This window comes from Oreochromis niloticus, linkage group LG17, assembly GCF_001858045.2.
Source record: "Oreochromis niloticus isolate F11D_XX linkage group LG17, O_niloticus_UMD_NMBU, whole genome shotgun sequence".
NCBI lineage: Eukaryota > Metazoa > Chordata > Actinopteri > Cichliformes > Cichlidae > Oreochromis > Oreochromis niloticus.
Genome location: NC_031981.2, coordinates 29163774 through 29189904, shown reverse-complemented (window position 1 = coordinate 29189904; position 26131 = coordinate 29163774). Strand labels below are relative to the sequence as shown.

The following is a 26131-nucleotide window of genomic DNA, read 5'->3' as shown; positions in this document are numbered from 1 at the left end:
TTCAGATTTATTGGTAATGTCAAGGCATTTGCAGTGTTTTAGAGAGAAGGTCAACAATTCCTCTACATGCAAGCACCTTGTGACAGTGGGGAGGAAAACCAGTGATGATGGCTCTCTGCTTCAGCAGGTTAAGGTAGTGAGGAGTAGAAATGGGTAGAGAGGAGAGCAAAGGGAAAGCTGTGTATTTAAGGTAGCCACACTATTGGATGAGCATATCTGACAGTGCTGTGTCGCTGTTGTTCCGACATCATAATGAAACAAGGTTATTAGAGTTCACTTAAACTAAATTTAAAACAAATGGAACATTGTTCAAAGCTTCTTCAGACTGACATATACCGCCCAGGTCATTCTACGTATAACAAACATTCTTAGCAAGTAAAAATCAAATGCAATTAAGAAAAAGAAAAAGCAAACCCACACTAAATGACACTAAAGTAAAATGAAAACAGCAGTTTTCCAGGAAGAGCACAGCAACTGACCAATCATGTTTTCATGATGTAAACACCTTGAGACTTAGTTTTCCTACATGGCCCTGGTGAAAGATCAGACTGCAGCACACAGTTAATGACTATATTTCAGTCCTGGCCATTATTAACAATATTACATTTTGCCATTCCTGTCAGAATATGTTGCTGTTCTTTTAAGCTGACTACAAACACCTGTGCTTTTGAGCACTATCATCTTCAGTGGGGAGGATGCTTTTCAGTTTGAAAGTGTGCGACCAGCATGGCACAAAAGCTCCACTACAATTATCAGGAGACAAGGGAGCAAAAACTAACATAACAAATATAAAAAGAACCCTCCGTATATCTTAAATGATGGCTTCAGTTAACAGTAGATGGATTAATTGAAAGACCAGATGCATCTCTCAGGTCCTGTGTCAGGTCTTTGCTGGATTTTCCCCCCCGTTAAGCACCTGACTTTCAGATACTGTTCATCTGTTGTAGATTGTTTTCAAGACCTGGAAGTTTTTTTTTTATTTTATCCCTCCACTAGTCCAGTTTACTCAGTTTTTCAAGGAAAAACCAGTGGAAACCATGTCAAGATATGCCAAGCTTTCAGCTAATAGCTCTTTGGGAATCACCTTTTTGCTACAAAAATAGTATTTTACACCTTCCCAACTGATTCAACTAAAGACATTGAAATAAATGATGTGTTTTTGCAACTGGATGTTAGTAACAAAGTGCCTAAAGATTAAATTTAAAATTAGTTCTTCACTAATTTGTGTGTTCTGTAAAAAAACATTGGTTCATCTCTTGATGCTAGTCATGGTTAAGTCAGTGTGTTCTTTCTGAAACATCAGAGCATAGCTCCATGCTGTCAGACCCACTTGTTCTTGAAATAATTACTTTACTGGTTGCATAGTAAAGCATCCAAAAAAATAAAAAATACATGTTGTAAAATGTAATAAAAAAGAAAAGAGCCTTGTTAATTCATTTATTCTGGCTAAATTCATTCTTCAGAAAGCTAAAGTTATAAATGTGCCACACATATGTAAATGGTATTGTAATTAAAAAAAACATATTTATATTAGGCAGGGCTGTCAGACTCATTTAAAATCGTGGGTCGGGCACAGCCCACTTTCATCTTAAGTGGACCAGACCAGGGAAACTTCATGACAAATGTGTAAAATTACAAAAAATTGTTCTAACAGTTCATTATACAGACTGTCCTATAATAAACATAAAGTTTTGTTTATTTACCATGGACTCACTAGTAGTGGAAAAACGGGGAACTTCCCTGTAATTTAATTGTTTATCTATTAGTTGCTGTGGCATGAACAGCAATGGGGCAGGCAGTTAAAAATTAAAAATCTATGCACTCCTTCACATTTTTTAAAGCTGTCCATTGGTCCAGATTTGGAGTCTTTGCCCGATCAATTCTGGCCCCCGAGCCTTACATTTGCCCTAAAGCTCAAATGACATATAATGTAATTTAATTTGCCAAATGATGTATTCTTTATGAAAAAAAATATCGCCACTTAAGGATTACACTGCTATTTTAACTGTACTTAAAGACTGCTTTACAGTTTGTTTGTTTTTTTAAAACATTCGAGCGTTACATTCACGCTGCGACTTGCGTCAGAAACTACTTCCGGTGTCCACGTAAGGTAGGCATCAGGCGTAAACAGTGTAAGTATCGTGCTATAGTAAGTGTACACCAGCTGGCAGGGCTTTTGTAGCCTCAGAACGGCTCCTACACTAACCTTATGTTTTATCCAGGGCAAATACGTAGTTGTTTTGTTGCGGTGTGCTCTGTCTTCGCCATGTTTTTTCAAGCAGGATGTCTTCGTAGTTTGCTATGGACCGGCTGTCGAAGGTCATTCCCACTTGTTTGACTACAGCAACTAGCTATCGATCTGAAAAATCACCCCCACACCAAATTTATAAAGAAATATTCCCCTGCCTGGTAACGTAAGCAAATAATACTACATGGGTGGACAACATTGCCCGCTCCCAGGAGCTCATAATTCTTGTTAATTCACTCCCGCATGCTGCATGCTTTACCGTCTGTCATCATAACCTCCCGTGCTTTAACATGAAATTAATTTTAAACGACTTTCTTATTAACAAATACACCTATTCGCGGCCTCTCGATTAAAAGGATCCTACTGAAAAATTCGGCATACATAATATAAATTAACTCTACATTATTGCTTTAAATACCAGTCTTTATCCTTGGCGTGCTGCCTGTTATCAGCGTTAGCAAACGCTACCTTTACAGTCTTAACTCGATTATGCGGTGGTAGCTAAGCATAAGAAACGATAAAAAAAATGGCATTAAAAGATATGCCGATTATAAAAGAAGGCGGTCACTTTTCATTTAACATACAGAGCCACGTTTTATGGAGCGTTGTTAGTTTGTTATTGCCGTGCAGCCGGCTCAGTGTTGCCAGATCCTGATGGTGTTTGGCGTGTCTTACCAGTGCCAAGGAGAGGCGAGTGCACTGCTAATCCTGGATTACCAAGCGCACGAACCTTACTGCAGTTTAAGACCAGCGGCACAAGTAAATATTAAAATTGACCTACAGTAAACATGGTTGTAATCAGAGCAGCAGTTATCCTTCAGTTAGATCTTAATTTGATGGCTCTGATATGCCCTCTCTTCGTCTCTTCCTTTGACATCTTCAGCTTCTTCTATGGACATCTGCCTGCTTCTTGTGTGTCAGTTAATTCCACTTGATTCATAAGATCAGCACTGGACCAGTTGCCTCAAACACTGCATTTTATAATCATGTGAGTGTGATTTTTCTTTTCCAGAATGGGGAATTTAACCTCCTCCCATCCAAGGGGTCTGTCCAGCACTGCCTGTTTACAGTATGTTCAGGTAGGACCTGCTACATACAAGCAGTATGTTACTTTGCTGGGTATGGTAGTGTGCAGTGGGTCTTTGTGTAACTTGTTTTTAGTTGTGCGGGTCTCACAGGCTTATGTATTTTCTTACGGATACACAACCATGACATTCTGTCTCTCTGATCCAATACATGTTTTACCTGAAGACTTTAGAGTTAAAAATCTGTCATGCAGCACACCTAGAAGTGACATGTGTGAATACATGTGTTCACAAACAAATATAAATATGAATAAATCGGTGACAAGGCCCTGTAATGTTTCAGGGGTATGCCCATCTTCTGTAGACTGCATGAAAATGGGTCTGAAAAGTGAAGCCTTAACTCTGCATTCTTTTTAAGTGCCACCAGGGGGCGGTATGCGTGGTTGCAGAAACTGAAGGTACTGCAGAAATTTATGAGGAAAACTGGCTCTAATTTAGTAAATTATGGTCATTCATCTTGTGCGGCTGCATTTTACATACTTGCCTCTAGCTATAGGTGTTATATTGGTCTATTACACAGTAGTCAGTAAACAGATCTTTCCATTAAATGACCTGTGATTACAAAGTGCACAACTGTATGCATCAAGATGCCTCGAGTTTTTCTTGTGCACATCAGTTTTACACTTCTCCAGATCAGTCACTCTGTGGTATCAGAGCACGTCATCGTGTCAGTGGCATGTTTAGCTTTGAAGGTGGTCTGCTTATGAGTGGAGGTGACATCCTAAAATCCATTAAGACACCACCGACTCATCGATAATTAGGAATGTGTTTTAGCCACATGAAGGATGAGCAATCTTTTAGAAACTCCTTAACTTTAAAACAAAGTCTTGTGCATTCAAATTCACTGCATCCTTAAACTTAAAGGCCTTTGCATTCAGGCAAAAATTTGAACAAAATTGGTGGTTAATCAGAATTCTTTCTAAATCTGTTGACTATATTCAGGGGTGCACATAAGTGGTCCGCAGGTGCGCATTCGCTGTTAAAATAAAAGACGTGCACCAGATAAGAAGTTGCAACACACGTTTGCGTACATATAAAAGGCACTGTTTTTGTCCACTAGAGTGGGATTTTCACGGCATATTCTGCACAACATCTCTGTGCGTTCATCATTTGTTGAAGCCAGCTCACCTTCTGCAACCACTTTTCCAAGAATACGTGCTTCTTTTGCGGTTCGGACTCCTTCTGACATTTCTTTGGAGGTGGAGGAACACCAAAGTAATTGCTTAAAGGAGCTTGCTTCTTTGGCATCTTAAAGAGTTCTAAACAAATGTCTGTCCTCTTCCAGAAAATCTTATGTACGCAAACACGCGTTGCAACTTCTTGTCTGGTGCGCGTCTTTTATTTTGACAGCAAATGCGCAGCTGCGGACCACTTATGTGCACACCTGACTATATTCCAGCTAAAGCTATAGATCTGTGGTTACTGACGTTACCTCCTTTACCAGCTTACCCTAAAGTGAGTAGAGCAGACAACACTCTGGTGATGAATCATCAATCTGCTAGAAAGAATGGAAAGAGGAGGAGCTGTCCTCATGCTGGTGTAGAAATGTGCTTGTTGCCCTCAAAAAGGAAACCATGAGACTTCCACCTTAATTCTGCAGTTGGGTCTCTACCCGAAGTGGAGATAAGATCCTTCTCGCCCTTCATCAACTTGATTCCTGCTATGCTGAAGCTGTTTCTGGACTCCACACTCTTAACTAAGTATTCTAACTGTGTCTGCCCTTTCAGGATGTGGTGTCACAGAACTGTGTCGTGATATTTTCCAAGACCACCTGCCCATATTGTAAAATGGCCAAAAACGTCTTCAACGAAATTGGCGCAACCTACAAAGTGATCGAACTCGATGAGCACAACGATGGGCGGAGTCTGCAAGAGGCCCTGGCTCAGATGACCGGTGCCAGGACGGTAAGAAGGACCTCACCTTCGTGTGCTTTTTTTTTTTTTTTAAGTTGAAGAAGAATCAAAACACGCATCTCTGACAGCTTGTTTGTTCTGGCAGCTCTGCCTTCAAGTTAAATTTAGGTGGAGTTAACAAGCATCTTTGTTGGGGTTGCAGCCAAGATTGAGGACTTTATAGGCGCTCAGAATAGCTGAATCTTGAGTCAGGATGAATCCCCATGGCAAGTCCCATCTTTTTACATCATAGCCTTTGCTCTGTTGCTCTTTAGTCACTTTCCAATATGCGAGAGTTCTGAAAACGTGGAAACGAGGAAGGCTGTCCGCACATGAACACTGTGCATTAAACAATGAAGCCGAAAAACACATATATAGGCAGTCTGCTTTCACCTTCAGGTGTATGCCACTGCAGCCTTGCTCATGTTCCTTGGCCTCAGCTTGACAGCTGTGAAAGTTGATAATGAATTTTATAATTCAAAATAGGAACATCTCGACTCAGGGTCGCTGTTAGGGTATGTATTTGTTTTGTGTTTATCAGAGAAGCCATGCGTGTCCTTGTGCTCGTACACGTTATCTGTGAAGTGTTATAGAACCAGATGTTCCAAAGCCCATGTAACTAATAAAGAATAGCACGTAATTTAAATCACCTTGATACTTTTATATTCTAAATATTTAATCATTATATTTTCATGGCAAATTGAACAACATCTTGCTGTCCACCATCCACAAGGGGGCAGCAGCCCACATTTTGGGGCTCATCGATTTCAACAACTATGTCAAACTTGCAGCCCTTTGGCTTGAACTAGCACCTCCAAAAAGGCCAATCTGGACCACTGGATCCAGTATTGTTGAGCATGAGGGAGTACGCTGTCTTTTTTCCTTTTTTTAAAATTACAAAGCCTCTACTCTTTCAGTTCCATCCATTTTCTGCTACTTATCCAGGTCTGGGTTGTGGGGGCAGCAGTCTAAGCACAGATGCCCAGGCCTCCGTCTCCCCAGCCAACTCAGCTCTTGCAGCTAAGGCCTTCCCAAGCCAGCCTAGAGAGATCTAATTTCTCAAGCATGTCCCAGGTCTGCCCCAGGGCCTCCTCCCACTTGAATAAGGCCAAAAAACTCACTTAGAAGCCATCATAGTCAGGTGTCTGAACCACCTCAGGAGTAGTGGCTGTACTCTTAGTCCTTCCTGAATAACCAGGCTCCTCACCTTATTTCTAAGGCAGGGTCAGAGAGCCCTTGGAGGAAGCCCATTTCCTCTACTTGTATTCTTTAGGTCACTAGCTGCTCCTACTTTAAGTTGTAAAAATTCATTAACAGCTCACACAGCTGTCAAGTTGGGGCCAAGAAAGAACACAAACAAAGTCTGCAGTGGCATAAACCTGGAGCTACAAATAGACTGTGTGTGGGTCTTGAATGCAAAGACACATTGGGGATATGAGATGGCACATGAAACTTGGGGAAAAAAAACCTAACGTAATCTTAAATCGTTGATCATTAGCAACTCATTCACAGAATGCTAAAGTCTGTATGCCCCTGCCCCCCCCTCTTTTTTCTCTGTTTAGGTCCCAAGAGTGTTTGTCAATGGCCACTGCATTGGGGGCGGGTCTGATACCAAACAGCTCCATCAGCAAGGAAAGCTGGTGCCTCTGATCGAGCAGTGTGCTTCCTGCTGTGCTGCCACCGGCTCTGAAGGCTCAGGCGGCAGACAGTTCGAGGCGGCCAAATGACTAACCGTTCTTACGGTTTTTATCAATGCACCACTTATCACATGTTTGCTTGAGCTCATGCTACAAGGTGTACATTGCTTGAGCATGACTATAGTATTTATGCATCAAAGTGTAGTGGATACTTGATGTAAAAATACATTTTCATCCAGGGATGTACATTATTATGATAATGATGATGATATTGTTTTTAATATTATTGTTATGGCCTCAATGTTTAAATCAAAGCCTGTAAAGTGTGGGACTGCTGTATTACTCATACAGCACTTGTACATGTTTGTTTTATTGAACAATATTACACTTCACTGAACTGTGAACATCTTGATGTATTGATTCTACCTTAGCGGTTGGTTTTTATTTCAGGTAACTTTCATATTTTGCAAGAGCAAAAGAGGTAAACTTTGTAAAAATATGCAGAGTATTGTACTGTTATTTGCATAAAATGTGAATAAATTTAGTAATTTGTGTATTTTTTTTTTTACAGTTGTCCTATTGCTTTCTACCACCCCTAAGCAGTCGCGGGGGATGGCTGCCCGTCCCTGGTTCTGCCAGAGGTTTCTTCCTGTTAAAAGGGGTTTTTTCCTTCCCACCGTCCCCAAGTACTTGCTCAAAGGGGGTTAATTGATTTTTGAGGTTTTCCCTGTATTATTGTAGGGTATTTACCTTATAGTAGAAAGTGCCTTGAGGCGACTACTCTTATGATTTTTGCTATATAAATAAAACACAATTGAACTGAAGTAGACTGATAAGAAATCCTGTTACAAATATACGCATTTACGGACAATCTTTAGGTCACGCCAACATTAATAAGTTCCTGAATCTTTGACTTTAGAGCTAGACATTGAATTCATTACAATTAGTAAATTATAATTACTACAAAAAATAGAGTGAATAATGACTTTCACATATTAAATATGAAGGAAATTCCGTTATAAGGTTGCAATGTGTCCCTTCTCCAAAGGGCGCTCCATATGTCAATCCTTCACCTCACATGAGGGCGGGTACTGGTGCCGGGAGAAAGCTATTGTTTTTATTATTTCTATATTTGTTTTTATACATTTATTTTTTAACAGTGTAGTCACGGATGTTGTTAAGAGGATGTTAGTCGTCGAATTATTATTATTTTTTCCTTTGCCAATTAAACCACCTCCCGTGCGTTGTACGCTGTGAAACAAAACGCGCGCAACCATCGCGTCCACATTGCGCCGCATCACGGTGAGGTCACTGTAGTGCTGCGGTTAAATTAGCCTGGCTAACGGGAGCAGTGCACTGCTAAGCTATTAGCATCTCGTTTATGTGTGCTGTAGGCTGAATAAGTAACAGTGTGAACGATGTCTGGAAGTGCAGGAGAGTGGTGTCTCATGGAGAGCGACCCCGGGGTTTTCACGGAGCTCATAAAAGGTTTCGGTGAGTGACTCGTAGGGTGACGCTAGAGGCTCATTGAATGTAACGTGGCTGTCTCGACAGGCTAGCTAGGTGGTTAACTGGATACCATAAAGCTAACAATAGCTTCCAAATTGCTACTTCTTACTTTTGTATTGCAACAGGAAAAAAATGTTACATACTGTGCATCTTTATTGCCATCCAAACACCTTAATGTTGAATGATTTGCTTGTAATAATTGGGCGGCTACTTTAATTAGGCGAGCTAAATGGCTAGCATTACTCAGCGTTCAAAACAACGCGCGTGAAAGCAACCCCTTTGACATGTGTCGTGCATTTCTCAGCTGTCAAACTACAAATGCTTTCGCTCCGTTAGTTAATGGTTACTTGAACGGTAATTAGCAATGTAAATAAATGTTCGCTGCTTCACTTGTCATTGTCAGGCTGCAGAGGAGCCCAGGTTGAAGAGATATGGAGTATGGAGCCAGAGAACTTTGAAAACTTGAAGTATGTTCATCTACACTTTTTATCTTGCATGCTTCTTCTAAAGACAGGTCTTTTTAATATATGTGTTTTGTTACAGACCCGTTCACGGGTTGATTTTCCTGTTTAAGTGGCAGCCTGGTGAAGAGCCAGCAGGATCAATTGTCCAGGATTCAAGACTTGACCACATCTTCTTTGCCAAGCAGGTACTCTTAGCATCACAATTAAGGTCCCTGTGTTCATTTAGATGTATTTGACTCAATATCTTCACTGCAGAAGCAATGCATTTTCCAGTTAGGAAAGTGTTGATGGTGCTTACCAGACGAGAAATGAAGTGGCTCTGCAAAAGGCTCTAGTTCATGCACATTGGAAAATGAATGAGATATAAATTGCAGCACTTCTTAATTGACTGGACAAATCTCACTAAGCCCACAACAACAAGGATGCTGCTCCTCAGTGTAAAAAAACAAACAAAAAAACCCCCCAAACATATATCTTGAGCTACCTGGTCTGCAGAAAATGCTTGAAGTCATCTGGGCCTTTTTTTGTTAAATGTTTATGTTCATTATGTTTATGATCAACATGCAGATCCCACTTACAGTCTCGTTTCATAGTTTCTTTTTAATTGGTCTAGGTATTTATTTTGTGCCTCTCTGATCTGTGTGTTTTCAGGTCATTAACAACGCTTGTGCCACCCAGGCCATCATCAGCGTTTTGCTCAACTGCTCTCATCCTGACATGTTGCTCGGCGATACACTGACAGAGTTCAGAGAGTTTTCACAGAGTTTTGATGCAGCTGTACGTCAATGGTATTTTTGTCTCAAATCCAAATTTAAAAAAATAAAAATAAAAAAGGAAGGGGGAAAATCTAACCGAAAAATAGATTTCAAGACCTTTTATTAGTGCCGTTGCTTTTCCCCCCTCTATCTCCTGCACTGGCAGTTTTATCCTCTTACTTTGACAAATGAGATGACTCAGCCATCTGTCCTTCAGATTGTCATGAGAGCTATACTGACTCAGTATAGTTTTTTGTTTGTTTGTTTTATCACGTAAAGAGGAAAAAAGAAAACCTTTTCAGCAGCATTGTAGTGTAGCGGTCAGCACTGTTGCCTCACAGCAAGCTAGTCCTAGGTTTGAACAGCCATCGTCCACCCAGGGCCTTTCTGTGTGGAGCTCTTTTTTTCTGTGCAAGTTCTCTGCTGGTGCCCTGGTTTCCTCCCACAGTTCAAAGGCATGTGTGGGTTTGGGTCATGTGTGATTCTAAATTGGCAGTAAGTTTGAATGTGGGAGTAAATGATTCTCAGTCTTGTGACAGACTGGTGACCTGTCCTGAGCATAGATAGTCTTTCACGCTATCAGAGCCGGGATAGGCTAATATTTTTGTCGGGAAGCCTTAGCTGCTCGAAGCACTTAAGACTACAAGCCACATTTTACCCATTTATACATCGGTTTGCTCTCTAGACTCTGAGAGCTCACACCCATGACCCCTTTAGAGTCACCATTTAAAATGAAATGCACGTCTGTGGGTTGTGGGGGGGAAAATGAATACCCAACCACACTGAGAACATGCAGACTCCACAAAGAGAGGTCAGTGTTGGATAGAAAGCACATAGACAAGGGAAAGAAACGCTTGTAAGAATGAGACATGTTGTATAAACCACTCAAGTAGAGTAGAAAAGTGCTATATAAGAACCAGTCCATTTACCATTTTAAAGATGTTAACTCATTAGCCTGTATCATTGATAAAGTTCATCCATTTGTAACAAAGATCAGTTCAAAATTCAAGGAGATCTGAGGATTGTTTTTAATTGTATACGGACCTCAGCCTCTATAGACAGACATGGGAAGGTTCGGCGGCTCCGCAATCATGTTGACACATTGTTCTAATAAACAGTAGCACCAGTGTGTTTATTATATGTACTATACAGTGGTAGCAGTCAGTAATATTATAATTTACTGTAGTAAGTTGTTAACAAGTTATTTAAACACATGATGAGAAAATAATTAAGTGGTGTCTTGTGACGACCCGTATATATCGGTGCATTTTAAATTCGGCATCTTCTCCTCTCCTCAGATGAAAGGTTTGGCTCTCAGCAACTCAGAAGTGATCCGACAAGTTCACAACAGCTTTGCCAGGTGAGGCTCTGCTCCTGTCGTTTCCAGCGGGGGAAGCTGAAAAATAAAAGATATTGGTCGATTTGTTTGCCAGTGCATGAGTGTGCCTTTTGTAAAACGGGCAGATGTGAGAGTCACTTCTGTTCTGTCCTGCATCCTCGCTTGCTCGATGATTTGTGTATGGCTTTTTTTGGAGATTTTTCTGTAATTGGGTTTTTTGCATTTGCAGACAGCAAATGTTTGAATTTGACGCAAAGTCTTCAGCGAAGGACGAGGATGCGTTCCACTTTGTGAGCTACGTTCCTGTGAACGGCAGGCTATATGAGCTGGACGGGCTTCGGGAGGGGCCAATCGACCTGGGTAAGCAGAAAAATGTCCTTTATTTTTTTCCATTATGGTTTTAACAGCTTAGTACAAACTGACAGTTTAATGTTTAAAGTCCCTTGGTGTGCAGCCCTGCTGTACACAGCTGATTTTTGTCTTCTTGGCTGTGCTCCATTCCTCATAAAGCTGCCTGTTTTTTATGATGATGTAGAGTGCGTGCTTGGGGTTAGTGCAGGTGTCAGTGTATGTGTTATTATTTATTTTATTTTTTTTCCTGTTTTTTGTCACCAGGTGCATGCAACCAGGATGACTGGATCAGTGCAGTCCGCCCTGTGATTGAGAAAAGAATACAGAAGTAAACATTGTGTGTTGTACATGTATTTCACGAACAGCTTGCCTTAACCAGATACTTTGTAATTACACATCATTGTTTCCTTCTTCAGGTACAGTGAGGGAGAGATCCGGTTCAACCTAATGGCCATCGTGTCTGACAGAAAAATGATATATGAGAGGAAAATTGCGGAGCTCCAGGCCCAGCTTACTGAGGTGAGAGGCAGCGAAAGGGGTTGAATCCAGTGAAGACGTGACAGAAAATCATTTTTATTCTGTTGCTTTCTGCCTCGGAGGCAACCTGTATAATGCATCAGCAACTTTCAGAAGTTGGAGATCATAAAGCTCTGCTACACTGGAAGTGAAGGGAAAGAAAGAAATGAGGCAAGAAATCTTTTGTGGACTTCATCTATTCTTTTTTTTTTCTCCGTAAGTAATATGATGGGTCAGAGAGGGACTCGGTGTCTGTCATGTTGATGGACAGGGTTGTAAAAATTCTGTCATCTCATTTAACCCATTTAATTTTTTATTTTTTTTTAATAACAGGAAATACTTAATAACATTGCAATTTCAAACCCAGCTGAACCAAAATAACATGCAGAACAGAGTCTGTTTATGGGGATATGCAACCAAAACAGACGGCACATGTGTCATGTTGTTATTACAACAGGCAAAAATGGACTGAAGCAATAAACAAATATATAAGGAATGTTGCTGCAGAGGAAATTCATTTGTTCTTCTTGTTTCAAAAAAGCTGCCAAATGACCTCCAGAGAGGTTCCGAGCTCAATCTGAACCAACTTTCTTTTTTTAAATCGCTTTTTATATAAACAAATAAATTGAGATAAATGTGTAACTGTACATGCTTGTGAGTAATTTCAAACTGAATTTCTGTTATTACTGTGGCCGACCTGCAGTACCCTCATGTCCCACCAGGGGGCCCCAACGCACACTTTAAGTCAGTGCTGAAATGATGGGCCTGAAGTACTGAAAATGTTTAACTTTTGAATTAATATACCAGCAGAACAGCTGAAGAGGGGGAAGAAATACCCTGTTAGGCTTACTGTGAAACAGAAGCTCTCCAGACACTTTGAGGCCCATCTGTGTATTAGTACATAACTGCATCCTAATAGCTTTTTAAAATGGTAAAAGGAAAAGAAACAAGCTGCTCTGACTTAAATTTAGGCTAAAGTCCTGCTGCAGATCTCTCCGTTCACTGCTAAGTTCTCCCTTCTCCTCTGTGACTTTTCCTTTTTTGGATGTGGAGCCCAAAGCTTGGGGAACGGAGCTTTTTGCCATTTATGTGTATACAGCTGTGCTCCCCACCACTGTCGAGGTTCAGGAAAGTTAAGAGGATAAGGCACCAGGTGATGCACACATTGACTTTTGTGTCTATACAAGCTAGATATCAGTCATTGTCAGTCATGAATAAAAATGAAATCCCCACTGTTCATTTTCATATTCGTCTATCCCCCCCCCCCCCCCCCCCCCCCCCCCATTATTAAATCAAAACCACCGTGAGCCACTGAAGATGAGCAGAGAGCATCATGTGGTTCTGGCTGTGGTTCAAGACGCCTTTTAGCTGTCAGTATTTATGTTCAGAGTCAGAGATTGCATCAAAAAGACACGCGTGGAAACATTCTACATCGGCTGCTGGCTTACAAGAGTACAAACTAAAAGTTAACCAAACTTTTCGAACAACACAAGAACTGCATATCATCTTAGAGTAATGGATCAACTGCTGAACATAAAGGCTTCTCATTCCTTCTGTTTAATAGTGAGGCAGTTCCTTTTTTAGTCTCTCTGCACAGAAACATTTTGTTTCTTAAGGCTTTTGATGGCAAACATTTGTAGGAACTTTTTTCAGAAAAGGAGTCTGTAAGACTGTCTATGGCTTTGATATTTACGCTCTGACACTGGTTGAAATGTCAAACCTTATTCCACTGCTTGATAACGTATATTAGATAAAATATGGAGTTTACATGACCTGACGTGAGTGAGAGATTTCATATTTATGAAATCAATGAGATTTCGTTTTTATGAAAGGGGCTGCACAGATACATGAGCCAAACATGGATATCAGCTTATCAGCAAATTGCCTGACATTTCTCTATCTGTTCACATTCAGTTAATGATTGGAAGTTTCTCAAAATCGGTGATCTGTAAAAGGTTAAGGATTTTAAGTCCCCCCCCAGAATAGCAGGGTGTAGGTGTGAGCTGTTTTTATTTGGGTTTTCAAAGTTGTGCCTGCCAGAGAAGAGCAGGTGTCTTAAGAGAGCGATGAAAGAAAGCTGGCCTCTCTCTGATTGAAAGTAGTCTGTTGCCATGGTCCTGTGCCTGTGCACTGTTATGGGATGTTGCTGTAACTAACCACACCTAACAGATCTGTCAAGGTATACTGATCACACCCCGAATACACAGCTGCTGCAAGGCTGAAGTCTTTAACCACAAGAGGTCTGAATGAAGGTCAACCCTTCATTCACAAAAGTTTTCTGAGTGATGGGTGGAAGAATGTAAAACTGACTTAACATGTTGTTCACTGCAGCTCATTGTCTAGTGTGTTGCTTCTGTTATGATTAATAAAATCTTTGCCTGTGTTATTTTTCCATATCTTAGTGATTAAAGCCGCTCGCAGAGATTTAGCTGCTGCGTGCGTTTCCTCTAAGTATCATCACCGTTTGTTCTGAGTGCAAGTATTCAGTGAGTGGACAGAAACCTTCTCCCACCTTCTGTTTCCAGGATGAACCAATGGACACAGACCAGAGCAGCACGTTCCTCAGCTCCATCCAGTCAGAGATTGCAAAGTACCAGCTCCTTATTGAAGAAGAAAACCAGAAACTAAAAAGATATAAGGTGGGCCTCTTCTTCACTAATAATTTCATAATGTATTTGCATGTGACGGGTCTTACAGAAAGCCAGTCCATGAAGAAGTAATTCTCCTCCCAGAAAGATTGGTGGATGTGGATTTTTTTTCTTCTTTCTTACAGATTGAAAATATTCGACGAAAGCACAACTATCTTCCTTTCATCATGGAGCTGCTGAAGACGCTGGCAGAGTACCAGCAGTTAATACCTTTGGTGGAGAAGGTAATTCCCCCCCACTTTCTCCAGCTTTCCACAGTCCTGTTTACTTTGAGCAGGCGAGTGTTCTCAGAAGACTCGAGTACTTTGACATTTTAAAACATTGTTCTTTTAACAAGCACATTATTTTAATTAATAAGCCGAGTGCTGCCAGCAGGTAGCTTTTATGAGCATTGGAGGAGTGATAATGAAATACCTTTTCTTAATGTGAAGGGCCTTTCTGAATGAAGAATTCCCTTTTGAGATTTTGGTGAGGGGCATTTGTTTAAGAACATGCTGATTAGTGAAACTGTTAGAAAGCCAGACTGTTATTGGCTGTTGTGTCCACTAGGGGGCAAACTTGATTTGAAAAGTAGGCACTGTCTTTCAGTGAAGTAATTTCTGTTTATTAATACAGGACCTTTTCATGGGAAATAACTTTTCATTTCATTAATTGATTCCAACTGGACAACAAAAACGGGAAATAAATGCATTTATTAATCTATTACTAACTAGAGCATATGAGTTTAATTGTTGTGACTGTGATAGTTTAATGGGAAATAACCAGAGGAATTATACAAAGAAATTACATGTGAAATGGGAAGGTCCTCCGTTGCTATTAATAAAAATGTCTCTGGGTTTGTTTCCCCAGGCGAAAGAGAAACAGAGTGCCAAAAAAGCCCAGGAGGCCAAGTGAACAAGAACACACTCTGATTTATACACACACACGCACACACACACACACGCACACACGTCCATCCTGAACCCTACAGTCATTCTCCACCCCCCACCCCACCCCACACACACACACACACACACACACACACACACACACACACACACACACACACACACACACACACACACAGATACTGTACCTGTCACATTTGTATTAATGACCGAGGATGGTCTGCAGCACACTCTCACCATGGCAACCCATTAAACCATCCAGAGACTGAGGAATGCCCTTCGGGTGTAGCCGAAAGACTGTCTGGTAGGGGAAAAAAAGAAAAATCATGTGTCCATCAGCTCTAATGCATGATCGAAGGAAAGCTGTTATCAAATGATGTTCTGTCTTATTTTCATAATAAAAATGTCTAGATGTTTGTGGACTGCTTGCTTTTATGGACCTGTGTTATGCGTTCCCCTGATGTTTAGATGTGTCTGCAGATAGTTTACCCATCAGTGCTGTGTAGCTAAATGGTGTGGATCTTTGGCTCCATCTGGTGGTGTAGCAGTGAAATAGCAGGGAATGTATTTACTGTACATCTTGAAGGCCATGTATCAAGACTTTTTTTTTTTTTTTTTTTTTTTTCCCCCATTTAATTAACATAGCTGTAGTACGAGTGTGCTACTGTTTTTCTAAAAGATCTCCTACTTAAGCAATCAAACATTCAGATCTTTGTTTTAGAGCTGGACTTGATGGGAAGACACAATCAAGCCGCCAGGTCCTTATAAGTCCATCATCAACAATGGACTGGAAATTTAATGACGTCTGTGTGGCTTTTGGATACATTCCCATTGCAGTGTTTTGATGTTTTTTAACACTGAAGGCAAAGTATCCCCTCCTAATTTGTCAAGTAAATCAAATTTGGGACGGCGGTGTACAGAAATTGGCTGCGCTCAAACACTGTGTGCGTCTAAAGGCCTGTGCAGACTGACGTATGTGCAGAGTGCTGACCAAAGTAGGACGTGGCCCGTTTCTAAATTTGGATCCAGTGTTTACACATACACCTTTTGAGTACTCCTTGGATCTGATCCCAGTAGTCTGTTGCCATGATCATCCATGGCAACAAATGAGAACCCACAGGTTTTACTACCAGTTTAGAGAGAGAGAGGCAAAGACAGTTTTATTTTCTTGCATCAAACCATGTGGATCAGCAAAGGTGTTCACTATGATGACATTCCAGTTTTGCAGCGTGTTTGTGAATACTTTACCAGCACCCTGTGTTTTTTTGACTATCTGCTGTTGTATGCACTAATTGCCATTGTGTTTTCACGCCTATTGTATCCTTTGACTGTCGTCACAAAAATGAGCGTGATGATGTGGTAGACGGATGCAGATGTTAGATAAAAGAATTAAGATTTTAAAAATAGCCAGGCATCTGCGTAATGGAATATGTGCTGGGTAGGTCTACTTTAAAGGTCAAGGCAAGTTTATTTGCACAGCTCATTATCACATATGATTCCTCAAAGGTCTTCAGAGGCCTTAAGCAACGACGGTTCCATAATCAGACATGGAGAAAATGTGTGGCAGAATAACATCAGCACTGGGCCCACAGTTCACTTTTTTGTATCCCTTTCTGTTAAATCTCTCGGTTGCTTTCTTTTTGTTCAGCCAGCATTTCAAAACCCAAAAGAAGTCAATTTCACAGTGACGCATAAGCATTGAGAAACAGGAACCATCGAATGTTTGGCATTGTTTGTTGACTAAGATTAGGAAGATTGATAGGTTTTCATGATTAGTCTTTGGGGAAAAAAAACTCTGGAAGAAGTACTTCTTCCAGACCTCTTTTCTCCTTTGACAACTAGATGTGCAAACTGTATAAAAAGTCTAGGAGTGCTTTGGAGATGTATGTATGGGCTAAACACAAAGCGTTAGTTTACTTTGTTTTGGGGGTTTCTTTGTTTTCATTGAGCATTAACCTTCAGCTCACGCTTCAAACTAAGTGCAAGAAAGCAGCTTTCATCTGTTGTGGTGAAAAGAGCTGAAAATGAAAGCCAAGCATTGAAATTAAAGCTGTTTACTGTAAATTTATGTTTCTACCCTCACCTATGTGGGCAGGGACTGTAGAAAGTCACCAACAGAAAACAATCACAGATGCCAGATGCGGAAATGGGCTTCTTCCGGAGGGTGTCAGGACATGCCCTTAGAAATAAGATAAGTCATTTGGGACGGACTACTCCACGTTGAAAGGAACCAGGGGATTTCAGTAGACATACCTTAGGCAAGGTGTTTCAGACGCGTCCAGTCACTATGACATACTGGCTGGTTTCGAAGTACCTCAGTATCCCCCCCCTAAAGGAAGGGGGTCTCCAAGGCAATAAAGGTCTCGGCATCTGTTTAGACTGCTGCCACTGCAAACTGCACCTGAATGAGTTGAATAAAATGAACAGACATAGAAGTATGGAAAGTTTCCAGGTATAAATGAAAGGATCAGACAAGTAAATATGACGTGACTAGAAGAAAATTTCACCTAAATTACTGGTGTGTCAAACATCTCTGGAGCATCCATATCCTAAACATCCCTCACCCCATTGTTGTCCTGCAGTTTTATGGGAACATGAATCCAGCACAAAAACAAAGAAAGAGCAGAGTTTAACACACTGGTATGAAATCGCTGGCTCATGGTGCTCACATCACAGAACAGCAGAACATATGGTTCTGGAGAGCTGCCGCTTTAAAAGATGATTCCGTTTCGTCACGACAGCAGGGCAGAGGTCTGACAGAGAGAGCAGAAGCTAAGGTCTGGGTGTCTGGCCACTGTCAGCCACCACTGTGAGTTCACAGAAGAGGACTCTCCCTGCTGTCAGTCAGGCCGTCCTCTTCTCCTACACTTACTGTTACAGTGTGCGAACTCAACTGTACAAAAAAGAATGCAATGTTCCAGAAAAGACGAGGAATGTTGTTGTTGGGCAACTGAACATGCAGCACATTATCTAATAAGTCTGACTGCTCTGTTAAACATTGCGAGGCATTTATCTTACTAACCATTTGTTGTTGCTATTTTAAACAAAGAATTTGGGATTTTAAAGGTCCTCTAAAACTGTATTTGTACATATTTCTTCTGCATTTCAACATACATTGATTGTATTTTGAATGTAACACTTTCCTCGAGTGCGCATTACTGTGCACAACCTCGACATGCCAGACGAACTGGGAAACATAACTCATATGTAGAAAATGTATGGAAAGACCCTATAGAACAGCTAAGGACATATTTCCCTTGAGGCCTGGTGGAGACCAAAATTTGAGTTTAAAGACTAGAAACTTATTGTATCAGTATGTTAGGTAACATGGCAGAAAGTAAAAAAAAAACACCAACAAGTGTGTTTTCAATACTGGCACTAGGCACAGGTGTTCAAGTGTGTGAAAATGTCACCTCAGAGTAGAATTTAGTATTATAGGTGTTATATGTATATGATAATGTGTTCTGTCATGAACTCTGCAAATGCTGCATAAAAAGAGCTGGCGTGACAAAGGCAGTCATTATTTCCGTCAAGTCTTTCCTGTTTGAAACACTTGACGTTGGGTGTTGGGTCTGAGCCAAAAGTACTCTCTCAAGACTGTGCAAAACGAGTACCTATGCTTTAATGTATATAGCGTACTACATTCAACTGTAAGTATGCAAACTCAGACAAACTATATTTGACTATATTTATTTAACTATATTTATGCTGTAGTGTGGTTTAAAGCAACCGTATACTAAACACTTCGCACATATTAGCTTTGTACCCCGAAAAGATGTCGACTACATTTGAGTTTTTCTTACAGGCCCCAGTTACCCCAAAAAGTTAGCTTGGGCACAAGCTAGCCTCAGCTAGTTTATTTACGTCAGCTAGCTTTGTTCTTTTTAATTCATTATTTTAAAAACTACTGTTGAAGTGAGTTAAGAAAAACTCACTCTAGCAGTAATGTAGATTTTACATTTCCGAGTAGTCTGCTAAAAGAGGATCCAGCAAGAGAGCTACCTTAAATCCCTTTTGCTGACGTACTCCTTTTTCAGAGAACTCGTGCATTCTTCAGTGCTACATATTTTGTGCATTAAACTGGTAAACAAACACATCCAGAACATTACAGTGTTGAACAAAACATTTTAATAACCAAACAGTCCAGCTGCTCAATCCTTAAATTCACATTAAACACATAGTGCAACATCACACATTTACAGTATCTTACAGTATCACAGTAATTTCAGGCCAAACATAGGCATTAGATGAAACTGTGTCATATAAATTACAATTGTAATTTTGTTTTAATGTAAACTGCTGCAACCAGCAGAGAAATGCAAACTAGAGTTACACGTGAGGTGTGTTTGACCGTACAAAGCCTTCAAACGGATACCGTGACAGAAAACACTTCCTGTCACTGTTGTTGGTTTGATGTAAGGTAAGAGATGCAGAGTTAAATGGCAAGTGTTTTGACTTTGAATGCAGAGGCACTAGATCAGCACTGTCTGCATCATTGCTCAAAATGTCTATTGGCATTGAAAAGAAGGTTCAGGTAATGGCTCAGTGATGAAAGCTTAGCATTAGTCCCATCTGCTTGAGACAGTCTGTGCACTGTCTGCAGCGACATACAGGATCCGGCCCAACCATTCCCGCTTCCTCGTTGAGAGCTCTTGACAGCACTTTGCATTTTCCACACTCGCCCGTTAATGTTTATGCTACAAATTTGCATTCAGCTGTATTATACCGAGGTAGCACCTGGAATGAACATGGTGGACAGTCTATTTACAATCAGAGGGGTAAGCAAGTGACTCCACAAGTGGGTGTTTAGTTATGCTAGGACTTAACGTCCATGTCCTCTCTTGCTGCAGCTGCATACAGTTCTTTGTAGAGGTCAGAGCTGATAAACCTGGGGTAAGAGTTGTTCTCCATCAGGTTGTAGATTTTCCTCTGAGCTACCAGGAAGCTAGTTGCAGTGGGCTTGTGGAGACTCTGCGCGATGGCGTTTTTGGTTTGGAAATCCAAGTTGACCTGTGACCAAAGACAAACATCCAGAATGAGCCTTTGACCTCCATTTTAACAAAGAATATCTTTATTATTAAAAGTGCATGAATTCTGATTAAAATCAGCTTAAAGAGAACAAACAAATCCATCTGTTAGCCGTTACCTCCTTTGGCGCTTCACTTTTAATGAACTCCTCGTAAATGCGGTTGGCCTTGGACGCCATTTCCTTCCGTGACTTGATCTTCTTGAACTCCTCGCAGGCCGACCAAAACTCAATGTTCTCGTCGCAGAATTCGGACCTCAGAAAGATACAAAATGCAATTTTCCCATCTGCGTGAGAGACAGCGAGGGAGATGAGAAAGATTAGAAAGCTACTTCCGTGACACCTACTGGCTCTTTGCCCATTCATGTAGGTGAAAGGAGTGCCAGCTTTGTTTTACTGATGACTATAAAAAGATTTCACAGTAACCGTGTTGTGTAACCTTAGTGACTCAATGTGCCAATAGACGGGTGAATGATACTTACATTTATGACTGAGCAGCTTGTCAAGCGACTGCGCCCATTGGTTCACGTCATCTACGTTTGGCCTGAGGGTAAAGAACACAGCTCACGTAAGAGATAATTATAGTAGCGCTAACTACTACGTTAGTGAAGTGTCACTGCAAATTCCTTGAATTGCTTATCAAAGTTGAGTCATATTGCATGATCGTGTTGCATGATTGTTTTGCAAACTTTTTGATGAATTAATTTACAGCCATTTGATGCGCTCATATCTTTTCCATTAAGAATTTAAGGACTTATTTGAGCCATGTACAGTTCTTACTTATATGCATAAGTGTGAAATATGCCAAATCTTAATTTACATAAAATGCAAATTAACTGAACACCCGAAATTTGATACATTCGATCCACAGAAATCATTTTAAAACAACTTGTAAAACAAACAGGGCTTACCGGCAGAGTCTGTTTTTCACACGCTGTGTAGAGTTTGTCTTCAGGAGAAGTCGTATTCTGTTCCTCCAGTTTTTCCTCCTTTATAAAAGAAAATTTAAAAAAAGAGTTCACTCATCTACCTTTAAAGATGTGCAATTCTTTTACAAGGACATTGTGACCAGGAAAGTGGTCATTGAACACTGCATCATCTTACTTGATCTCCTTGTCTGCAGCCAGCTCTGTGGGTTTCATGCAGTCAGTAAATGCCATGTTTGGGGATGACACACTAGTAAGGTTCTCTCTCATTGTTCAGTCCTCCTCTCTTTCTCCCTCTTGACTTGTCTGGCAACTTTATAGCTCAGAATCATAAGTCGCACGAAGGCGGAACTAGAACGGCGCGTCTGTAATGTGATTGGCTCTCCCTGAGTAAACAGCAGCTCGCCCCGCCGTGACTCTCAGCCCGGAGCAATGATAGGCTGTCGCTGCATAAACATTCCCTCCCTGAGTTGCCTGCGGGCTTCCATTTTTAAGAGTAAGGTCAAGACGTGACGTATATGGCATACTCAGTGCCCCTGTTCTTAAAATAAAGTTGTGTTGGGGGAGTAATGGAACTTTTCTCTCCTTCTTCTTCTTCTCGCTTGTGTTTATAGCCAGACACAATCACAATATCTTTAAGGCTGTAATTGGCGAATTGAAAACAAAATATAGTTTGAAATGAATAGATGAAACAAGTGATTCATTGTTACTTGAAACACTACTTTCTGTGTTCATGTTTAATTAATTACTCATAGAGGGTGTGGATCAGTCACTTCGCATCCTGACTCCTGTCTTGATGTCATCTTAGATATGGGCAAGTTGGAACAAACGTGATGATGTAATATCCTCTTACCTCTCTAGGTAGAAATGTGGGAACAATGTTTTTATTCCTCACATTTTATCCTAATAAAAAAGCTTTAATTGAATCCACCAGTACACCTTAGGTGGTTACCTAAGGTATTGTTATAAAGCTCAAAAAAGGTTTACATGTTTTTAAAGCGTAACCTTATTTCAGAGGAGAGTAGTACCTGCTTTACTTGAAGTGTGTTTTAGTCAGTTAGAAACACAGCAGTTAAGGAACTGACCATTTGTAGCAGAGGGTTGCGGAGGCGTTAGGGTTATGGAGGGTTAGTGGATAAGGCTGTGCCTTTTGAGGGAGCTCTCAGAGGGATCTGAGATGCAGTAAGCTGCTGCTAAAGAAACTGATCCGCCTTCACCAAACACATGTTCAAACATAAGATCTTATTAAAGCGAAGACAGCCAAAAACTTTCAACACCAGAGGCGGAGATCTGAGTGGCACTGCAGCCCAATTATGTTAGCATGAAGGTATGAGCAGTTACATATGATAGGTTCAACTTATCAAAGTTTTCTCAGGCACCCCTATGAATACGAAAGAATAACGTTGCTGACTGATCAGACAGGAGATTACAAAGTATGAATGAGGTATCTGATACTGATCACGTTGAGTTTCCTGTCTGGAATCTTCCACTGATACTCGATTAGATTTTATATAAAACATGGTTACAGCCACCATGAGCCCACTAACACACAAGATTGGCATGCTGATTTGACTAGCAAGACACAGGCTTGTTTACTGGAAAAACTAAACGGTAGACTCTTTAGAACTGTTGCTCAGTGAGAAAAAAATGGCATCCATGTCACCTAGAGTCTTAAGGCCTTAATTATTCATAACTTTAATGTGTAAAACAATTTAAATGTGTAATTTACATAAAAATGCCTTCCCTTACAAATGTCAGGAAAGGAAAATGAGGGGCAAAGACCACTGTTTCTACAAGATGTTTGTTTCTGATATAAATGTGACCATTTGAACATGAAAGTCTGTGAAGATTGAATTGAGTTTGTATCAAACCAATAGAGGCCAAAAGTTTTAAGTCTTACTATGTTGACTGTTTTTGAACCATGGAGCATGCCACTTAATTAAAATCTACACAATTACAACATCTTAAAATATTATCAAGTAATTAATACCTTTATTAAGCAAAAAAACAAAACAAAAAAACAATACTTGTAAATGTTAATGTTATCAGCATTAATTTGCTCTTGTAGGTTCTCTGTGGGATGCATGCATGTAACGCAACCATATAGCTCTTTAGCCGCTAACATTTTATTTTCTAGCTAGTATTTAAATGTTTGCTCTTAGGTTAAGCGTATTCTTTTTCTTCTGTCTTTTTTACACTTTGCTTTTTGTCTTTTTATCATTTTCTTCAATCAGCCGTGAGCTAGCACTGGAAACCGAATTGATATGAGCTCATTTTTGAGCCAGAATAAAATGCGATGTTGCTAGCATCATAGGGCTAGCAACATCTAATTCTTAAATGGACTTAATTGGGTTAATTCACTTAAATATATGTAATTAACGGACCAAACTATTTTTGGATGTGTATTAGATTTAGCTACACGTAGAATAAATACTCCGTTTCTATGAAAAGAACTCCAGTCTGTAAGCTAATGCTATTCTAGCTTTCAGGGGCTAGTTTTTGACTACGTTACTGATATTATTGAAAGAACATTGTGTTCTTGTTACCAAACGTGCCAGTCACGTTTAAACCTGCGTATCCTTGTACACGCATTCTGTTAATTTCCCTATTTTGGTACAAGTAGCCAGGTGTCATATAAAGAAGATGAGTAACTGTTTTGCTAAACCTGCAGGCCCGGTTTTTATATACAGTCAAAGAGTAACCCACACCACCTTCACGTGGCACTAACCCTGCCATCTTTCCACTCGCTTGTTGTTTCCATTCAAAACTGCGGTCATAAAAATGTTGTCATGCTATTTTAGGTACAGTTTGCCTGCACGGCTCTGTGAAAAAGTAAAGGAAGAATAAAAATATACTGCAGAGCTTCCATTGATAAATATTAATAATCTGTGTAATGACATATGCCTGAGCAGCGATCAAGTAGGAGAAGTGCAAAAATAATGTGATGGTCCACTTGGTTCAACCATCTGGACAACATCTATCACGTTTTAAAAACGTCTGCTTGTAAAGGTCACCTGTTCAACTTCGTGAACCCCTTGTTCTGAACTTGAGTTGAAAGTGACGTCACATCCCAGAAAGCCTAAAAGAACGTTTCTGCCATTGAACGGGATGCACGTATGTAAAGAATCCTCACATTTTGTCCCACAGTATTGGCGGCATTTGCAACTGCGTCACCTGCTGTGTACTGTTGTGATAATCGCTGGCCTCCCTCCTTTCTCTCTCAGCTCGGAGCTCTGCAGGGTGAAAACATTGGTGTTCGCCTCACATGTTTATTATGATGTGCAGACAGTGTATAAGCAGCTGTCTGTCTAGAAGTGGATGAAGCCCAGGGCCAAGTTTCCGTTAAGGCACGAGTTGTGTCCAAAGGGGACTTACGCAGAAGAAGGTGATTCCCAGCACCGGTTTGCAGAGTTTGTCCTCGTTGTGTTTGGACTTTACAGCTGCACTCATTAACCCTTCCAGGTGATTTTCTTTCGTGCTTTATGGCTGTCGGCACCGAGCCAAGTGCCTAAAGTTAGCATGGAGCTCCAAACCCTTAACGAAAGATTTGCTCCAGACCATAGGGGGGGAAAAAATCCCTAAGAGCCATTCTGGCTGCTTCACACGCACTCGTTCCAAAGCAAATAGGTGCTAAAAATAAATTAAAGAAAAGCTTTGGATAGTGTTTGCTTAGAAATTGACTTTCTATTTTAGCAGCAATGTGTGCTACTTGTCATTAAAATTCATCTCATAAACACAAGATAAAATCCCAAGTGGGCAGCTGCAGACACATTCTGCAAACTAAAACAAGCTACTATCACCTTTATTTCAAAGCTAGTTTGTCTGCTCTGAAGCACCTGATACTGCTTAATCCTACTTGCTAGGAGAAGCTGATTAATTATTGAACTGAATCGTTAAAAAATTTGTATCATTAGTAAACTCCAGGCTATTTATCATGAATCAGCACACAAAGAAAACATAGATAAATATATAGATATGTATTTGTATGAGAGACTCTCCTTTATTCTTCATTGGGCATGTTGATACATACATTGTTGAGCACTATTCAAAAGTAACTGCCATTTCTCCTAGTTATGTAATCTAAAGAGGTTGCTTCGGTATCTCAGATGAGGAATTGATAAATCGTTTTTTTTTTTCCTTCAGGCTGATGCCTCCGCAGAGCCAGTTCCGCTTTGGTGACTTTTAACAAGCCCACAGAATAACAGAGAACCAATCATTCAAGCGTTGGAGTTACGTAGCACAAGTGTTTTAATTTCCACAGGACACAATGCATTTGCTTTGGGATTATGGGTGTAGCTAACACCAGTATCAGCAAATATTTGCCTTCTAAACCATCGGGCTATTTTCGTGATGTAAAATGGACATGAAATAAAGAAAAGGTCTTGGACTTACTTTGGTATTGAGTTTAGCATCCTTGTGTCAAAGACTACATGAAAATGTCTGGTGGCACGACCTTTCCATCCTTTCTGCTCGTACCAAGAAAAGCCAGTGAATTTCCCGTATGCTTACCCATGTGGGTATGTACTGTGGAACTGGGGTACTGCGACACAAGAGATCACAAGGTCAAAAACCCCCCCATCTGACAGCAATGCCCTGTGTAGCATGACTGGTGGAGTGTGTTATCTGCGGAGCATCCTGTGAGTGTCTGTCTATGCCCTTGTTTAGACATTGGATGTGTAATATTGCTGGCTTAAATCCCACTGATGTCATCCTGTCTTTTAAACAGGTAAATTTTATGTTAATGTTCCTCGTGGATTCTGAGAGACAGATGCATAAAAGTTTCGAAGTCCAAGAATGGAAAGTACATAAAATGGCACATGAGGTCATAGTGCATGCTCACTGAGTACT

At 40.5% G+C, this 26131-nt stretch overlaps 3 protein-coding genes across 11 annotated transcripts; 2 read left to right on the top strand and 1 right to left on the bottom strand.

Moving 5' to 3' along the window:
* The first annotated feature begins 2055 nt into the window (after positions 1–2055).
* On the top strand, positions 2056–7418 carry glrx2 (glutaredoxin 2). Of its 6 annotated transcripts, XM_025899505.1 has the most exons (6): positions 2160–2319; positions 2927–3007; positions 3132–3160; positions 3261–3327; positions 5061–5237; positions 6788–7418. In XM_025899505.1, exons 1-6 carry the CDS (start codon positions 2302–2304, stop codon positions 6950–6952), a joined length of 537 nt encoding a protein of 178 aa, XP_025755290.1. In that variant the 5' UTR covers positions 2160–2301; the 3' UTR covers positions 6953–7418. The 6 variants fall into 6 exon arrangements, with proteins under 6 accessions (XP_003453566.1, XP_025755292.1, XP_003453568.1 ...); XM_025899507.1 differs by lacking the exons at positions 2927–3007; positions 3132–3160 and adding an exon at positions 2097–2132 and having other exon boundaries at positions 2223–2319; XM_003453518.5 differs by lacking the exons at positions 2160–2319; positions 2927–3007; positions 3132–3160 and adding an exon at positions 2056–2110.
* A 532-nt stretch (positions 7419–7950) lies between these two features.
* uchl5 (ubiquitin carboxyl-terminal hydrolase L5) lies at positions 7951–15748 on the top strand. Of its 4 annotated transcripts, none has more exons than XM_019347090.2 (12): positions 7951–8356; positions 8775–8838; positions 8915–9020; positions 9487–9612; positions 10889–10950; positions 11159–11289; positions 11545–11608; positions 11697–11799; positions 14322–14435; positions 14570–14668; positions 15294–15369; positions 15440–15748. In XM_019347090.2, exons 1-11 carry the CDS (start codon positions 8281–8283, stop codon positions 15336–15338), a joined length of 990 nt encoding a protein of 329 aa, XP_019202635.1. In that variant the 5' UTR covers positions 7951–8280; the 3' UTR covers positions 15339–15369; positions 15440–15748. The 4 variants fall into 4 exon arrangements, 3 of the variants coding, with proteins under 3 accessions (XP_019202635.1, XP_025755287.1, XP_013131977.1); XR_003214493.1 differs by having other exon boundaries at positions 7952–8356; positions 15294–15439; positions 15498–15748; XM_025899502.1 differs by having other exon boundaries at positions 7952–8356; positions 15294–15385.
* A 3691-nt stretch (positions 15749–19439) lies between these two features.
* On the bottom strand, positions 19440–21619 carry LOC100706770 (regulator of G-protein signaling 2). The gene is made up of 5 exons (XM_003453523.5): positions 21462–21619; positions 21269–21346; positions 20840–20901; positions 20478–20644; positions 19440–20341 (listed from the first exon to the last, which is right to left on the bottom strand). Exons 1-5 carry the CDS (start codon positions 21551–21553, stop codon positions 20147–20149), a joined length of 594 nt encoding a protein of 197 aa, XP_003453571.1. The 5' UTR covers positions 21554–21619; the 3' UTR covers positions 19440–20146.
* Between the last annotated feature and the right edge of the window lie 4512 nt (positions 21620–26131).

Bases quoted from the DNA above. Each gene is read 5' to 3' on its own strand.
- LOC100706770 (XM_003453523.5), bottom strand. From the start codon at position 21,553: ATGAGAGAGAACCTTACTAGTGTGTCATCCCCAAACATGGCATTTACT. The intron at 21,347-21,461 runs GTAAGATGATGC...TCTTTTATAAAG, and splicing joins GCTGCAGACAAGGAGATCAA to GAGGAAAAACTGGAGGAACA. The intron at 20,902-21,268 runs GTAAGCCCTGTT...CTTTACCCTCAG, and splicing joins GTGAAAAACAGACTCTGCCG to GCCAAACGTAGATGACGTGA.
- glrx2 (XM_025899505.1), top strand. The intron at 3,328-5,060 runs GTAGGACCTGCT...CTGCCCTTTCAG, and splicing joins CCTGTTTACAGTATGTTCAG to GATGTGGTGTCACAGAACTG. The intron at 5,238-6,787 runs GTAAGAAGGACC...TTCTCTGTTTAG, and splicing joins AGATGACCGGTGCCAGGACG to GTCCCAAGAGTGTTTGTCAA.
- uchl5 (XM_019347090.2), top strand. From the start codon at position 8,281: ATGTCTGGAAGTGCAGGAGAGTGGTGTCTCATGGAGAGCGACCCCGGG. The intron at 9,021-9,486 runs GTACTCTTAGCA...GTGTGTTTTCAG, and splicing joins ACATCTTCTTTGCCAAGCAG to GTCATTAACAACGCTTGTGC. The intron at 11,800-14,321 runs GTGAGAGGCAGC...TTCTGTTTCCAG, and splicing joins TCCAGGCCCAGCTTACTGAG to GATGAACCAATGGACACAGA.